Here is an 18,769-nt window from a genome sequence, read left to right on the forward strand (position 1 = left end):
GGCAGCCTGCAATGCGCTGCTTCAGTACATATTCCCCGCTGGATGGTCTCCCATAGGGGGCTTTCAGTATCGTTTTCATGCACATCAGGCCACAGCAGAGGGCACCATGGCATTAGGGGCATGATGGCACTTTTATTTTAGGGAATGGTGAGTTTAATCAGCAGCAAAATGTAACATTTAAAAATATTAGTGCTATATCATTTAACTTTAATTGTTTAATGGTACAGTTTAAGCATGCACACTCCTCCCTCAAGATCTCCCCCTCTCTCTCTCCCACTTGGTCTCACTCTCTCTCTCCCTCTCCTCATCTTCCATCTCACCAGTTCAGTCTCTTTCTGGAGGGAGACGTGGCTGCAGTGCAGACATTACCCTCCGTGGACCCCCAGCCTCTCTTCTATTCCTCTGCAGGCGCGTGGAGCAACTTTTGCATTCATTATCAGCCTTGTTGACGATTAATTAGCGCCTTTTGTTTCCTCATGTCTGTTGATGAGCACACAGAGGGAGCGGAATAAGCAGCGGACTGAACACCAGCAACGCACAGGTGAGGTGAATTTTCATTTTCAGAGCAAAAGTTTAACCGGAAACTGTTTTAAATGCAAAATATCTGCTTATTATAATATCTAAATTAGTATTTCAAGCAGTGTTTAAACTATCCTAAACTTCTGTATATTTACCAAAAAATATTTGCAGAGATACCGAAATACTAATAATGTTAGGAGTCACATTACAGGCAGGTTCTAATGTATTAGAGGGATATAACGTTGAGTTCAGGTTAACTCCAACAATGCACCTCATTTATCACCTAACCTTGCATTTAAAGTGTGTGAGGCATGAAATATGGCATCATAATTAACCTTTTAGAGGAGCTCATTAGCATCTATTAGAGCAGTGTGTGTGTGTAACACCGATGATTCTCGACAGGCATCACTTGATGAGAATAATTTGAAGCGTATTAATGGGGCCGTAAAAGGCAATAATACTCCATCCGACAGGGGGATTCTGCTGCTTCAGTGTATGACTAATGTGTTTTTACCCCCTCACCAAATTGTTTCTTCATTATCCATGACCAACAGAAAATGTTTTTTTGCCACCTAGGGTCTGCGTGTCTCTCAGGCTGAACGACATCATTTAAACACAATCAGATGCCATTTCTTCACTGCAGGGAGCAGCCATTAGGTTGAGTCTCCTTAGGTAATGCAGATTGTTTTTTAATGTGCAAAAATCCAAGTGTAATAATAATAATGATAATAATGATAATAATGATGATAATAATAATAATAATAATAATAATAATAATAATAATAATACATAAAATAGTAATTTAACGAAAAGACTTTGCAAAATACCATTTTCCTGCAGCAGTTATTAAGCCCACCTACATGTTAAACATATTTAAATGTGATGATAAAATAATAAACTTGAATTTCTGCACAGACAGTCCTGACATTGTAAGACCCATTCGATGTGGACACAACCAAAAGGGAGCACACAATATATTTTTTAATTTTTTTAATTCATTAAATTAAAAAAAAACAAAACTTAGTGAAAGTAAATTTAGCTGCCAAGTTAAATTTTCAAAACAGGACTTAGAAATCACTGAAGACAGTGGAGTGTCTTGTGCATGATTTAAGACCCCACTAATGACTTCCACAACATCACCAAACCCGGATATAATGTGCAAGGGGAGTAGACAGACAGCCAAGGTCCCTGATTAAAATTGGTTCCCAATGATCCGCAGCAGAATGATCGTTGCCTTTGATAGTTAAGATGTCTAAATATGGGACATGCTCTGGTTATTTATTGATGCCTCTGTGGAGGCGGCTGAACATTTGCAGGACTTGAGTCCGAGACAGAATCCCCTGAAAAGGGGAATATAGTGTGTTGTGTTGTGTCATACGCATCTTACTGTTGTGTTTTGTTGTGTCTTATCTATCGTACAGTTTGTAGTGTAGTCCAGCTTAACAAATCAAGGACCATAACAGCTCAAAATGAAAAAAATGCTTGGACTACAGCAGTTTCTCTTTCTCTACAAAGTTAAGTTATTAAAAGTTTCAGTTTCTCAAAAGCATTAAAATAGTCTTTCTACTTCTATTGCTGATTCAGGCACGGCACAGCAAGAACTGGAGCGGCCAGCCTGTTCTTGTAGATAGACTTTATTTGTTTTTCTCACATTCTTATTCACATATACTCAATTGAATGATCATGGAATAATTGGACACCCCCTACCCTCCCCCTCCCTAGTCACCCCCCCCCATCAGGATGTAAAGTCAGGGTTCACAATATATCACTGAAATCAAAAAACAACAGTACCAACCTATCACAACCATTGAAAAGAAAAAAGAAAAGAATGCCTAGCTGACCAAAACCTCATCTAGAGGCAGGTACCCCCTTATCCATATCAACATATATCTGCCTGCACAGACATGCACAAGCACAGGCACGTCCACACAAGTGGACAGCCTGTTCTTACCACACTTTGTAGCATCCCCTAGTGTCTTAAACAGATGCACATGAGTTTCTGCATGAGACGTCCAGGCTTCCATCTTATTGTAATGTAAGCCCATGAGGATGAGGAAGAGATGCTCAGAGACACTGCTTTCAGTGGTGTAGCTGAAAGATAACGAAAATCACTTTTGGGTGGTGGAGGGTCCAAATGACTGAAAACCCCAGGAGACCGGGGTAAGGGTATTTTATTCATCCCCACAACCACACACAGAGGGCTTTAAGGAGAAAAACATGAGCAACGTACAGGTACTCTTCTTTTTCTTATTGGCATGTGTATCCTGCATCAGTAGATCATCAGTGTTATGTTTTGAATTTACAGTTAATAGATGATAAAATAAGACCTGTGCAATCATTCAGTACTGCTTTGCTCCTTGTCCTCATGTCCTTTTGGAGCCAGGCCAGTATTGCTCAAACGTGCAAGTTTGAAATTAACGCTCTTACAGCAAAAATGAGAAATGAGCATCATGTAAAGCCTGCAAAAAGATGAGTCTGTCACATAGTGTGCCATGGCCAGGATAAACCGTAATATGGCGTGGACAAGCAAGAGTACTGGCAGTTCATAGGAAGTTCTGGTACCCCCCCCAAAAAATGGCCCAGTATGCCAAAGAGTCGAATTTAGAAGTGGCGGTAACTGCACACAAGTAATTTTTTCTAACTGAGCTGAACAAACAAAACCATGAAACATATCAGGGTTGTGACAAAAAGCGTTAATATTCAACAGTCTGAGATGAGAAAGGCTCACAACAAGGTCCACATATTCTATTACACCACAAACACTTTTGTTCACCTTTATACAAGTTAGTCAGGTGTGAAAACTGTTGTTGACAAGTTCAACAAGTACCCCACATTTAAGGAGTGCATTAGTTCTGTTTTAGTAGCCAAAATAAGAAACTGCATTACGATGTGGTCCTTAGGATCTTGTAAAACGTGTCTCCCTCTGACCACCTGGTCAATTTATTTTATTTATGAACCTTTATTTTACCAGGAATTGTCCCATTGAGATACAAAAGCCTCTTTTACAAGGGAGTCCTGGTCAACACAGCAGCATAAAAATATTCACATTGAGAACAAGACAAAACACACCGCAACAAGTAACTATTACATCAATTTATAAATTAGCAGTGTTTAGCTCTAAAACATGTGCACAAGCTGATCAGATGATCCTAGTTTTAAAATCCTCCAATCGAATTAAACGATCCAGTTTTAGGTGACCTTGAAGCTCAGACCAAGATGAGGGAGCAAAGACATTAACAGCGCTTTTACCAAAAACAGAGCGAGTCCGAGGAATGACAAAAATAATTCGTCCATGGGACCGAAGACGACAACCACTGACAACTTTCAATAAAGAGCATAAATAAGATGTCAGTTCCTGTCTACGGCCTTACAGAGAAAGACATACCAATGCTCCATTCTTCTGTTGTGTGACAACAATGCGGCATGGTACACGGAGTCCAACATTTTCATCACCAAAGTCAATTACAGATACAAAGGTTGTTGGAGTGAGCTTTTTTCGAGCAGAAAAAGAAAAACACCATTCTTTCTGTAAAAGAAACCCAACTTCACAATCAGTTTTTTGGTTAAACTCTCAATATGACGCTTAAAAGAAAGATTTTCATCTTTCCCAAGAGAAGAGAAAACCCAAGTATTTAAATGTTGGGACTGATTCAATTTCCTCATTTGTGGAAGTGAAAATTTGAGAGTTATCTTTCACCGTCCTTAACTTTGTATGCCACTTTTGACCTGTCAAAAACAAAATCACTGGGTGAGGTTTACTGTGAATCACCTCACAGACGAACAATGAAACAGAGCATTTGATGAAGACAATCAAGTCATTAAGAGGGACAGTACAACCCTCAAAACCTCCCATCACTGCAGGTTCGATTCCAGCCTCGACCATTTACTGCATGTCCTCCCCCACTCTACTCCCCACATTTCCTGTCTCTCTTCGGCTGTCCTGTCCATTAAAGGCGAAAATGCACCAAAAAAATATAACTTTAAAGAAAAAAAAACAACACAAAGAAATACAAACCACACAAAAGCAACTTGTGACAACTTCACTCTGCGATTTACCACGTGTCATGGAAGTGTTTCGCTTCTATGTGTCCTGCTGGTGTTCCCAGTCACCGTCATTAAGGCCTTTAGAGTGCTTAACTTACAACACAAAGCAAGAGGCAGCAGTCTGTTAAAAGATGGACTGAATGTTAACACATTAATATTTGATTAAATATTCTTAGGATTTTCAAGAAAAGTACAACTCCCTAAAAAAGAGACTGCTGCATTTCTGCCTTGTGTTCAACTTCTCACGTTCAGATGATGGATGATGGTGATAACGATAAAACTCTTACTGAGAAAATAGAGATGCCCTCTGGTACTTTCTGTAATTGTTTCTGACATTTTACTGAGCAAACTATCAATAATGACTTGTTGAAATGTCATGTTGGTTTAATTCTGAGAACTCTTAATTATAACGATGCCAGAGGTGTTATTAAACATGTTTTGTTCTGTGTTTGTTCAGGCCCACCATGCCTGATGTCTGAACTTGGGGCATCTTTTTAATAAGTTGAAATTCGAGTTGTGATTGGTAGAAAATGTAAAGCAGGGCTATTCAACTATATTGTTCCAGGGGCGAAATTTTCAGAAAGCTAAGGACCCGGGGGCCAAACAATTTCCCAAAAAGCCATTATTCCTATTATGTATGTAAATTTGACACAATGTTCTACCACATTTATGAAACTTTTATTGTGCTTCAAGGAAAAATAGTACAGATTGCTGAGTGAAAAAAATCCATTTTCTTTGCAACAAAGGCTTTTATAGCCCCAGAAAAATCAAACGCTTATTTGAAACATTTGAAAGATCATTTCAGTCTTTCAATATAATTTGGTGAATTCTGACATTTCAACTTACAGCACAGCATTTCCTTTTAAACAAACCACAGTAACAACAGATGGTCAAAATGTAAAGTAAACTTAAATTTAAAGAACTTACCAGTGGATTTCATGCCACTCAATTAGTTACAGTAGCTGAACATTTGGAACATTTTTACCATGCAGATTTTTTTTCTCTCAGACAGACTCTTTCAATACAAGAACTTGGCATTAAACAAATGAAAAGAACAAACTTTGATTACTTGCTTTTGTCCACCTAGAAGTCAACAAAGAAACTGTAAAGCTACTAATGAGAGAGAGGCACTTTTTTGAATGGACAATGGCAGAGAAGGACGGTTCATATGAAGTCAGGGCTGTGCGCAAACAGTGATGCAATCTCTCGTTTTTTAAGAGAGGAGCGAGCGTTTGTTTTTATGGCATTCATGTGAGAGAAGCTGGATTCGCAGGTGTATGTAGATCCAAACATCGTTAACACATTAATGGCCAGTTTCTTTGGGTTTGGGAATATTTCCACATCAGTAAAAACAGTCCAAAACTTTATAAAGCCTTCTCTCTCATGTGCATGCTTCAGATCAGATGATGCCTGCATATCAATGATCTCCAGTTGCAGGGCACCTTCATCCACATCAAGTGTCGCGAGAACTTCACTCACTTAAGGGGAAATATCTGCGTTTGCAAATGGGTCCCTTACAAAATGCAGCAACTCTTTGGGCACATCAAACACACGCTTGTGATAGGCTGCAAGCACATGGCCAAAGATGTTCTATTAAACAGGAGCGATCTGCTGTCTGTAACGCTTTACTCTGGCAACAATGACAGTCTTTCACAGTATTTGGCCCGAGGGCCGCAAGTTGAATAGGCCTGGTGTAAAGGAAAGGCAACAGGAAGTAGCAGTTTCAACACGGAAACATAAATAAACAATTTTAAATAAACTGACTTTTTGCTCACTAGTACCCATCAACTAGACTTTTATCAAACCAAATCCTTTCCTGGTAGCATTGTTTGATTCATCTTCTTGTTCTTCTTTCCAGCGGGCCCTCAGTGTTGAACAAACTGAGAAATCCAAACAGGATGTGTTGACATCACCTTGGGTTCCTCCAGTCTCTCTCTGAAATGGCGCTCTCTTTGCAGGGTTCCACTTTGAACGCATCCCACCTGTTCACCAACACCAGCATGCTAACGAACGCCACATGGAATTACACCAATGACCAACTCATTGAAGTCAACCTGGTTGAAATCCTGGGACCAAAACGATCCCCCTTCTTCCTTCCCGTGACCATTGTTTACCTCCTCATATTCCTCGTTGGCTTATCTGGGAATCTGCTGACTTGTGCCGTGATAGCCAAGCACAAAAAGATGCGAAACCCCACCAACCTCTACTTGGTGAGCCTGGCCATGTCGGACCTCTTGGTGCTTTTGTTCGGGATGCCACTGGAGATTTATGACCTGTGGCAGAACTACCCATTCCCGTTTGGCGAAGGCGGATGCTTATTCAAGACCTTCCTATTTGAGACTGTCTGCTTCGCCTCGATCCTCAACGTCACCGCTCTGAGTGTGGAGAGGTACATCGCTGTGGTGCATCCTCTCAAAACTCGCTACCTGTCGACCAACCAGCACGCCAAGCGAGTCATCACCATCGTTTGGTTGGTGTCAATGATCTGTGCCATCCCGAACACCTCACTGCACGGCGTGTTTTACATCCCAGAGAACATTGAGGAGTCGGCCATTTGCACTGTCCTGAAGCCTCTGTGGATCTATAACATGCTCATGCAGATCACCACTGTTTGCTTCTTTTTTGCGCCCATGATGGTGATTAGTGTTCTGTACCTGGTGATGGGACTACATTTGTGCAGAGAAAGGCGGCAACCAAGCAGGAACTTTGGAAATAACTGCGGGAGCTTCACCCGAAAGAAGAGCAGTGTGATGGGGCGAAGGCGACAGGTCAACAAAATGCTCAGTGAGTTTTTATCGTATTCTCTTTTTCTTCTGAGAAACATGCATTATTTTGAAAGTCTGCCAAGATCTGAAAGCAGATCCTCTCTAATCTTTCTTGTCAATGCCAAGACATGTTTGCAGAGATAAAGCATGAGGAAAACACAAAGCAAGTAATGACAGAGGATTGGCAGTTGTTTGTCTGGTTTATTTGTATTCTGAAGGGCATTTTCTTGTATCCCGTCCTCTAAGCTTCAGGGTTTGATGAGAAGTCGTGTGCAGTTTCGAACCAATTGATTTGTTCTTCTCCTGGCTGACAGAAGACTTTTCATAAGGCATTTAATTCAGTCGGATACATCCATCCAAACATTCTTCCAGCACATCAGGTTTTCAATTCCAGTGAGTCATCTTAAAAACAACCTTTTTTTGAAAAAAGTATTTTCTCTAAAGAGTTAGATTCCACATAAAAGGTGATATGATGAACCAAGGTTGGAGCTTTGCTGGTATTCTCAAGAAAAGTCCCAGATATTTCTAAAGAGGATAAAAAACTCTGCAATAAAAATGCAGAATACGTCGACAACTCTCACTTTTGATTCTTGGCATCATTGCAGATGAGGGAAACCTTGATAAATGGATGAATAAACTTTATGCTCCTAACTTCGAGGTCTTACTTTCAAAAGTGTTAACTATTCAGACTTAAAATATCAGTCTTTCCTTTGTGCTACTGCATCATCTTTCTTCTTTTTTTACATAAACTCTCCATTGGATGGTCTGCAATTTCCAAGTATTTGCGTCCTCCAAGCCTTTTCACACATGAAGTTCTCGTATTGTCTAGATAATTTCAGGACTTTCTGGTCCTAATTCTTTCAAAACCTTGCTTCTCACACATGCACCTCAAAGCAGGAAATTATCTGTGCCAGATTTACTTTCAAAATGCTCTGTTTGGATTAGGTCATAGTGGAGAAAAAGGGGAAAGGATGTGTCCAAGGACAAGGATGTTTGCAAACACAGCAGCAAGAAATAATATACAGGCAACTGAGGCATGCAGGAGAGAGGATAAAGCAGAGTAACTGCACAATGTGAACCACCTCATCACCCTGCCCACTCGCTCCCTGTGAATGTCCCTGACTATTAATCAGCCGACATTTAACAGGGAGACTGGTGAGAAAGAGTCTGATCAATGTTGTGATAAATCATTGCAGCCAAACCTGGTAGTGAAAACAATTTAGGGATGCAGCACATAATGTGAGAGGCAGAACTCTGTGTTTACTTCCAGTTTACAGTTAATGTTTGCATGCTAACAGCCTTAACTGAGACACTATTCTCGTAGTTCCATACCTATGAAACCCATTTCTGTTTGTGTAGTTTATTAAGAAACCTGTTGCATGTCATGTTTTTCAAATACCAAGCAGCCTTGAGGAAGACAGGGTAAGTCCACTGGAGTCGGTGGTCCGTTGCAGTGGATTAGTAACAACACAACAACTTCAACTTCAATTTAAGCAGAATTGTGTGGATGCTGTTTGAATGGCTGATGAAAACAGAATTTGATGTTTTGAAAATCATTTGAAACTTTTATTTTATTGAAAATTACTCAAAAACAACGTACCAAATGTTGAACTGTAGATAATAAAATCCCTGAATTCGTTGCAATTTTACTCTGAGGAACATAATTCTGGACTGGTGAGTGGTGAATGATTTCCCATCTTGCCATTTGAGACTCATCCTCTCTGGAGTGCCCTTTTTATACCCAGTCGTTTAACTAAGCTGTCGCAAATTAAGCACACACCTTTTTTAAGTGTTTTGCTGTCCCTGTTTGGACTGTTGGGAAACATTTTGCTAGAATCAAATTTGAAATGAGCCAAAATGTTTCATAAAACAATGAAATGTTTCAGTTTCAACTTTTGATATGTTGTCTAGATATTGGGTTTACCTGATTTGCAAACCATCAAAATCTGGTTTTGATCCAAATTTTACACAGTACCCAGACTTTTTTTTAACCTGTCATAAAGGAGGAACACAAACACTAACTTGTGCATCTGTAAGTGAGGCCAAACGGAACATGATTTGATGCCTCTCCTTGGATTCAGGATGATAACACTGCTCATTCTTATGCCAAAGGTTACTTTGTGTGTCTGAACGTGGTAGCGAGGAGATTAAAGAGGATTATGTGGGATATATGCAAATTACAGAATAAAACTTGAAAAGTGAGTGAGAGCATCGGGCATAGGGAGTTCCCACTAGTATATAAGTATTTGTACATACAGTATCTGTGTGTTCATGACTGACTTTGAAAGATGCTGTGGGTTTTAAGCTGGCCCATGTGGACTCACCACAATGCACAAGGCCAACAATTACTGAACTGAAAACTTGCTGGGAGAATGCATTAAGGAGAGTGCAGTGAGGCGTCCTTTTATTTCATTAATTTTTTGGACTACAGGGGATTGGGAATAATGTGCGTTTTCATTTTATGGGCTCCAACAGGCTCCTGAACAAATGGGCTTTCAGTCTGTTGACATTTTCAGTCTTTTGGGATTTGGAAATAATGGACTGTCAGAACAATGGCAAACCACCGGGACAAGATGATACAGAATACAAATGTGTCTCTGTCTAACAGTGTGGAACAAGATACTTTTTATAAACTTAAAGCATACTTACAGGGAACACATGAACCAAGTGTCTCTTAAAGGTTTGAATAGAGAAAACTCACAAACTCTGTTGTTTGGAAAAGAAAGAAAATGCATCTCAGATGTTCTCCGCACTTACACTTACAGAATAAATATAGTTTTTTTCCAGAGTGTGTGATGCCACCATGTTTCTAGTTAGTTAGATGCCATATGACCGTTATCATCAACAGCCAAACAGCCTACGTCTCCTTAAGTGAGAGACCCTGAGAGCACTGAGAACGGATTAATGAGAGAAATGTAAAAGCAGACAGACAGACAGACAGACAGACAGACAGACAGACAGGCAGTGGCATTGAGCATCCTTCAAAGGACCCGGCCCTCATAGTCTGCTCAGGCCCTGAGAGCACTGAGAACGGATTAATGAGAGAAATGTAAAAGCAGACAGACAGACAGACAGACAGGCAGTGGCATTGAGCATCCTTCAAAGGACCCGGCCCTCATAGTCTGCTCAGGCCGAACTGAAATGACTTAAAGGAGGATTTCCTGTTTACGTTACCACCTGTTCCCACTTTCCACTCTTACTGTCGCATCACAGTGCTGTCTATTTCACCTAGCCACTGGTAGCTAGTTGGCTTAATAGCTAACATATCTAGGGTCTCGTAACTTACCCACTATCATCACTATAACGATAGTTCTGAGTTTTATGGTGTTTTTTTGTAACATTTGTATCACTGTGTTCTATTTAGTTGAAACCGAATACTAATATTTGTGTTAAACACTTGATTCTGATTGGTCAAATCCTCATAACAACACCACTTTAGTAAAGTATAATCCCAGGGACGTCCATATCACACGTCATCAAAACAATCAATAGAAAGCAGTCCAGCACATTGATAACATTTAAGATTTTCGCTGTTCCTGTTGACAATGTGACAAAAACGTCACTTTCCAATAACGTTGGTAAACAAGATGGAGAATATTTTCTGCTGTTACTGTCAATACAGGGAGCGCAAAACTTTAGATTTGAACAGTCACCAGCAGGTAAAAGATGATAAGAAGAAGAAACAACGCAGAAACTAGTGAGGGCAATGAACACACGAGCTACGTAAAAGAGACGTCCACCAAATTGAAGAAAACAGACCTGAAGTAAACATTAACCTTATAAAAGGGCTGCTGTTGTTGTGTTGCCAGCAGAAAAATGCAAATGTTTTGACTTTACCCAATAATGAAATGTAATTTTATTGTGATTAGTAATTGTTTCCCAGGCTAATTTTAATGTTAATTTGATGCTGATAACACATTTGCACAGAGTGTTTTAGGACATTTATTTACTTAATTACTCAACTTTCAAAGATGAGTAACCTCCTCTTCACCGCAAGACGAATGTGACTGTTTATCTCAGTGTTATCTCGTGTTTATTCTTTATTTTGAGTAACTTTATTGACTCGTAATTAAGAATGGTACATTGATAGAGGGATGCATTGCAACAGTCACAGTTTGTATGTTTTTTAAATGCCTTGTGTTGTCTGGATTGCTTCATCTATTAATAATAATCTCCATGCATTTTACTTTTAGTTTAAATATCTGTAATTGCATATATGTCTTCATGCTTTGTGCTTTCTGTGTCTTTGAAAGTAGCATCTTAAAGGGTTTATTTTCAAAGAAAATTTCTATAGCTGTGTGTTCAGTCAGTGTAGCGTGAATGGTGTCCTCTAAGGCCCTCTGTCCTTCCAACCGTATCCTCTCAGTCTAATTTTATCTTCCCAGGTTCAAAATGGCATCAAAAATACATGAAGCATAAACACATACAAAGGGAAAAAATAATTCTCTTTCTGTTTGATCCTGCAGCGATTGTGGTGGCTGTGTTCGGGATCTGCTGGGCGCCCTTCCACATCGAGCGGCTCCTGTGGAGTTCCATCAGCCAGTGGACTGATTTGATGCACAACATTTATCAGTACGTCCACATCCTCTCGGGCGTCTTCTTCTACCTCAGCTCAGCAGTCAACCCCATCATATACAGCCTGCTCTCCACCCGCTTCAGGGAGTGTTTCAGGGAACTCGTGTGCTCCCACACAGAGGACAGCAGCTCTGTCAGAGACTCACCTCCGTTTCCTAAGATCTTACTTGATCCCTCTGTCTCAAGCTGCAGATCTCAGACTGAGGACAAACACTCGAATGCCGTCATCCCTCTTCTGTCTCCAAACATGACTCTGAGCATAGACTCTGCAATCCTCACATGTGCATGTAAAGAGACGACCTGCAGGACCTCTGTGTTTTAACTGAGATGTGATCTAAATACGCTGACAAGCTAACACAGAACATAATTCAAAAGAAAAGCTGCACAATTTCGGAAAGAGGGATTATTTTCTCTATTTTAAGGAGTCAGATGAGAGGATAGAAACTTGGTATGCATAAAGCACCAGGTGAACCTTCGCTGCTGAAAAATGAAGCCAGTGCAGAAGTGCAATAAACTGCACTTCCTTGAGTGTCCACGTGAGGCTTCATGATCAAACCCCGTTATTCTTCATGTTGAAAAGCCCATTCTTACCGCAAAGCTAAACATGTTTATATACTGGTACAAAAACAGTTTAGGTCTCTATACCTCATTTCTTTGTTTCATATCCAATGTATGAGGAGGAAATTAATTTATAACTCATCAATTTTGATGGTTTTAATTGACTTATTTAACACATTTTCAAAGTCTTTATTACTTTTTGTTTACAGTTCAGTTCAGTTTTTTTGTAAAGTTTATCTTTTGGGACTTCACTGAAAGATATCTCACTGAGAGATAGGACAGTGGGTAAAGTAGAAAACTGGGAGAGAGATAGTGGAATGACTTGGGACAAAGGGCCGAGGGTAGGAATTGAACCCAGGCCTGGGGCTTTCGATTTGACCTCTTGACCAAACTGGTGTCCCACAATTTAGTTCTTAATTTAACAGGAATAGCAAAAAGTGGTCATTTAAACCCACCTCCAGACCTTGAGGCACATTTGTGGTAAATGTGTGAGTGCTTGGTGTTGTCCCACTGTCAAATCATCAAGGCTGTGATGCTCCAATGCAGACTTTATAACCCCAAACTACGTAAATACTTTCCTTGATTCATATGCAGGACTTACCCAAAGTTCATTGCAAACTTGGTGATGTAATGCCCACTTAATACAGTAAACCAGTGTTCGTATATGAATTAGTAGACTTTTCAGTAAGGTTAGAAAGGTATAGCCTCTATAAACAAAGCACCTTAGACAGCAGGACTAAGTTTGTCTGCAAGTCTAGTCTCTGAACGCCATTAAAGCCTGTGAGGGTTCAGTAGGGTCAATTTGGGGCTTTGTGTTTGCCTAATTAAGCCAAAAGTCTGGAAACAGAGAAAAGAAGATGCCCGAAAATGAGCCTCATAAAAATTACACTAATTAACATATAAGGCTTGATCTTTCAAAGGGTGCAACACAGCTGCTGGGGCTCATTTCCAGAAAACTCACTTCTCTTTTTATGATCACTGTACAAGCTGTGCATATAGGAAATGCTCCTGTGGCCATCCACGTGCTTCTGTGTCTGTTGAAAACAGAGTCATAAACAATAACAACCTTTTCTTAAGCAGATGGTGCAGTTTTTTTTCCTGCTCTAAGCAGAAAGTAAGATGAGCCGTCACGGGCAGCATTCCTCACACTTAGTCAAGCTCCATGAGGTCATGGTTTTGTATTTTTTTTTCATTTCAGTACATTCATTGTAATTGTTTTACCCGTGTCTGTCTTCTCAAACGTGGTCCTGCTTGTTTCACGTGTGTCTTGTTATCACCTTATCAGCTGTGTGTATGTTCCCGTGTGTCTCCCCTCTCATTGCTGGTTTGTTGTGCTTCTTCATTCCAACATTCTTCCCTGTGAGTGTCCTAGTGTTATGACCACTGCCTGTGTGTTTGTCTCTACCTTCTTGCTTGCCCCCTTTTTGAATTGTTCACCTTACTAGACTGATTATCCGTGTGCAAACTTTAGAATGTCCATTCACTCTGCCTGCTGTTTTTTGTACCCCTGCTTTTGTACTGAATTAAGCATTTTGGGTCCATCGTCCTGTTCTGCAGCTTGTTTGCCTCCTGACTTCGTTACACCACTTTGTTCTTCACAACAAGCTTAGTCTGAACTATAAAAAGTTCTCCCATATATATAGCAAGGTTTGTATACCTGGTTCTTAAAATGGATTGGAGATAGCACATTGATTACGGTCACGCCCAAAGCACACAAGTGATGAATTTAGACAATCCCCTTTGCCCCTTACTTTGCACACAGATTACATACCTCCTAACTTGGGCTGTCAGGCTGTAAACACTGCATATGTGTGAATGATCAAGGAGGCTCTTTTATTTCACATTTGCTCCATCCTTACAGAAGCCAGAGTGTAAACAAAATCTATCACACCAGACTTTGAAGTTGCTCCAATCCTCTCATCTGATCCTTGCCGAGGAAGTGATCTTGTCCTTCTTCTGAAAATGTTAAATTCCTTCAAACTTAAGACGTGTCATTGAAGCGCTTGTACTTGAACTTGATTTACTCCGTTTTCTTTGTTACTATAAATGATATCGCTGAACAGTGCCTGCATATTCCACCTGCTGTCTTACTCTGTAACTGCTGAATGCCTTCGAAAGAAAGTGGGACAATCGAGTGTGATTCAAGAGTTGTTGTACTGGATTACATTTTTAAAGAGTCATGTTATGCTGAGCTGTACAAACAGGTGCAATGTTTCTCTGTGTTTGGTGAAACTTGTTGAAAAAAGAATGTAATACTGTACTGTGAGCTTTTCTGGATCTTGTTTTGTCTCTTGTTGCACCGCCAGCAATCATCCCGTTCATGAATTGATTGATCGATTACAAACTCTTTTTAAAAAGATGAAAAAAAAAAACGGCGATAATGTTTGTGTCTATTTGAAAAGCAACACAAATAAATGTGGAAGCTATTCATAAAAAGCAGTATTATAATGTTAATGCCTGCTTTTGTACCTTAATGAGTGTAATAACGCTGAAGAGTTGTGCATTCCTGATTGCTTTTGTTTTTTCTGAAGACTGAACGAATCCCTGCAGACATTTAATTAACGAGCTTTAACAACAACAGCACATAATTAACACAAAATATAATTTCCATTTTTTTCTCGGTTTAGCTTACACTGCTGCATGAGCCAGATGATTCTATCTCCCCATCATCTATCTGGATGAGCATGTATGTCTGGCTGTAACAAGAATGAATTGCAAGGTTGAATGGCAGTCTCAATATTATATAAATAGCAGGATGAGGCAGATAGATTGTTTTTCAGCTGCATTGCATTCACATTTCCTCCTCTTGACGCACTTGATGCTTCAAGACAAGGCCATTTCCATTTCAATCACACCCTTAGACAGAGAATCTAATATAAAGGCTAATCCCTGCCTTATGGGGGTTATTTTCCTGCACTTGAATGTCGTTTCCTGCAGCAGTCGGGGCATCGCTTTAGCACGATGGTGTGAGAGGTCGGAGTATTTGGAGTCCATTTTTAGGGATTACCCTGCAAAGAGTCACAGAGGCAACAGAAAGCCTCCCCGTCGTTAATCGCTGCTTACATGAGGCCAACATATTTAGTACCTTAGATTCAGCATTGTAACATTTAAAAGCAGCCCGGTGTAAACATTTGTGTTGAAGAGAAGGTGATGCATAATCATGTTGAGCGTGGAAATGTTGCGGTCTTACCTGCCATTACCATTGTTTACAGTAACACAAACACTGAATCAATCTTTTCTTTCAATAGGAGGATGATAAATATGTATGAAGCGACAAGCTCTCTCAGAAAGCCATTAGTGGTCCAAGAATTGAAAATAAAAAGAATGTAAATATTCATGTGAAAGACCAAAACATGAGTTTGTTTGAAGCCGAGGTTCAGCTGTTTTCCCTCGTGAAAACTGAAAGACGGAGGAGACCAATACAACGTGAGAGTGGTTTGGGGAAAACACAAGCACTGCATCACTGTAATGTGTGTCATCAGTCGGGAGGCATGATGAAGGAGCGGCATGAGGAGGACGGTCAATTTCAACACAGACATGAATCCATTTCCAGTGCGAGACATTACTCATATCCTTGTTCTTCTCTGTAAATCAATCATTGACAGCGAAAGTGACTCCAACTTTTCCATTTAGTTCTCCAAGATCCACAGCCTCACTTTTGTTTACAGTTCTTCTTCTAACTCAAGGAGACTCCATTTGTCTTTAGACTCTGCACTGTTGCAGATCAGCTCGAGAAGGTCGGCTTGCGGGCTATCCTGACAACATTGTATGTGTTCAGTCCAGGTGCGTCAAAACCAGGGGACAAACCTCGCTTATTAAATGTGTAGAAGTTAAATAATTGTCCATCTTGAGCTTCCAGAGACACCGAGGCTGTGCCAACTCTCAAAACACACGGGTACTCCTTTTCAAAAACGACTCTGAACACCCGGTCGACCAGGTAGTTCAGTTTTATTGTCCTGAACCTCTCAGGGATCAGCTCTTCAATTTGAGGTCCAAACTGCTGCATGATCAGAACTCCATCCGCCCCCGCTTTGATCTCGTAGAAAGTGATGTTGCTGTAGGTGTAAAAGCCGACATATGCTTCAGGATTTGGTGGAGGAAAGATAATCTTTTTAGCTTCCCTGAATGCTTTCTCGATAGCTGGGATGATGTAGTTGTAGGCTTTGGTGACCACATCCTGGTTCTGGGACCGGCTGCCAGCCATAAGCACCACCAGACCAAGCTTCAGTCTCGGCACGAGGGAAAGGGTAGCAGAGTAGCCATCAAGATCGCCATCTTTACGCACCATTTCGTATCCTAACAGCTCATTCACCTCCCATGGTGTCCCGGTACGGTTGGCAAAGTAGTCCTTATCGCACTTGAAGACTGGCGTAAGCATAATCTTCAGTGAGTCCGGCTCCAGCATTTTGCGATGGTAGGCGCCCAGAAGCATCATGGCGAGCTTGGCGAGGTCAGCCGTCGTGGAGTACATCTGACCCGAAGGCCGGTACCAGCCCAGGTCGTAGAGTGGGGCTGGTTTCCCGTTGGAGTAAACTCCCACGGCCATCTGAGTCTGCAGCCCCGGTGTGATGTCAAAGCTGGTGTCCTCCATACCCAACCGGTCCAGGATATTGTCTGTGATCCACCGCTGGTAGCCAACAGAGGCGACCCGCTCGGCCATCACATGAGCCAGCAGAGAGAAGGCCAGGTTACTGTAGTGACATCTGGAAGACACAAAAGTGGGTAAAGATGGTCTTTAAACATTTGGTTTAATGTTGAGTGTTAAACAACAAGGTGAATACCACTATATGCAAATGATGTGTTGCTTTATTTTCCAACTGAGCTCTGCTGAATCCTGACCTTGCATGTTGTGATTGGATATCATCACTTTTTTATTGGGCTGTGATTGATAGAGAGAGCCAACTGGTCAAGCACTGGACATTCAACAAGGAGACAACTGCTCCATATACACTACCAGTCAAAAGTTTGGACACACCTTCTCATTCAATGGTTTGTATTTATTTTAATTATTTGAAACACTGTAGATAAATACTGAAGACATGGAATCATTTAATTCACAAAAAAGTATTAATCAAATCAGAATGTTTTATATTTCAGATTCTGTAAAGTAGCATCCTTTTTCCCTCATGACAGCTTTACACACTCTTGGTATTCTCTCAGTCTGCTTCATGAAGTGGTCTTCTGGAATGATTTCTAATTAACATGAGCCTTGTCAAGAGTTCATTTGTAGAATGACTTGCCTTCTTAATGTGTTTCAGACCATCAGTTGTGTTGTTCAGAGGTGGGGTTAGTACACAATGGATAGCCCTATTTGACAACTGCTGTAATCCAGATTATGGCAAAACCATATTATTTCATAGTTTTGATGTCTTCAGTATTAATCTACAATTTTGAAAATAATCCAAATAACTAAAAACCACTGCATGAGAAGTTGTGTCCAAACTTTTGACTGGTAGTGTATACATAATCTCTTTGCTGATCAAGTCCATAATGTTTCTAAATTGTGTTTTTTGAGGAAATATCGTCTCCACATGAATTTAACGGTCAGTCGTATCACTCACTGTGAATCTTTGCCATGCATGATAAAGACATAGCCTTCTTCTGTAGAGTGCTGGAACTCACTTTGTCCAACACCTACACTACCGTTCAAAAGTTTGGGGTCACCCAGACAATTTTGTGTTTTTCATGAAAACTCACACTTTTATTTATTAAATGAGTTACAAAATGAAAAGAAAATATAGTCAAGACATTGAGAATGTTAGAAATAATGATTTTTAGTTGAAATAATAATTTTGTCCTTCAAACTTTGCTTTCATCAAAGAATGCTCCCTTTGCAGCAATTACAACATTGCAGACATTTGGCATTCTAGCTGTTAATTTGTTGAGGGAATCTAAAGAAATTTCACCCCACGCCTCCTGAAGCACCTCCCACAAGTTTGATTGGCTTGATGGACACCTCTTGCATACCATACGGTCAAGCTGCTCCCACAACAGCTCAATGGGGTTGAGATCGGATGACTGTGCTGTCCACTCCATTAAAGACAGAATACCAGCTGCCTGCTTCTTCCCTAAATAATTCTTGTATAATCTGGAAGTGTGCTTTGGGTCATTGTCCTGTTGTAGGGGGAAATTGTCTCCAATCAAGCGCTGTCCACAGGGTATGGCATGGCGTTGCAAAATTGAGTGATAGCCTTCCTTATTCAAAATCCCTTTTATCTTGTACAAATCTCCCGCTTTACCTGCACCAAAGCATCCTCAGACCATCACATGACCTCCACCATGCTTAACAGATGGCGTCAGATACTGTT

The 18,769-nt window shown here is 40.5% G+C and overlaps 2 protein-coding genes across 2 annotated transcripts in view; one reads left to right on the forward strand and one right to left on the reverse strand.

The window, feature by feature from the left end:
* Positions 1–326: 326 nt before the first annotated feature.
* nmur3 (neuromedin U receptor 3) lies at positions 327–14,727 on the forward strand. Its single transcript, XM_034698707.1, has 3 exons — positions 327–541; positions 6,422–7,347; positions 11,795–14,727. The coding sequence occupies exons 2-3, from the start codon at positions 6,504–6,506 to the stop codon at positions 12,223–12,225; spliced, it is 1,275 nt and encodes a 424-aa protein (XP_034554598.1). The 5' UTR covers positions 327–541; positions 6,422–6,503; the 3' UTR covers positions 12,226–14,727.
* The window catches only part of lactbl1b (lactamase, beta-like 1b), a 41,299-nt gene continuing 36,799 nt past the window's right edge, over positions 14,270–18,769 (reverse strand). Inside the window, exon 6 of the mRNA XM_034698605.1 lies at positions 14,270–17,164. Within this exon, the coding sequence (XP_034554496.1) occupies positions 16,186–17,164 (979 nt within the window). The 3' untranslated portion in view covers positions 14,270–16,185. The remainder of the gene's footprint in view (positions 17,165–18,769) is intronic.

The sequence above is a fragment of the Notolabrus celidotus genome, chromosome 1 (genome assembly GCF_009762535.1).
Source record: "Notolabrus celidotus isolate fNotCel1 chromosome 1, fNotCel1.pri, whole genome shotgun sequence".
NCBI classification, from domain to species: domain Eukaryota; kingdom Metazoa; phylum Chordata; class Actinopteri; order Labriformes; family Labridae; genus Notolabrus; species Notolabrus celidotus.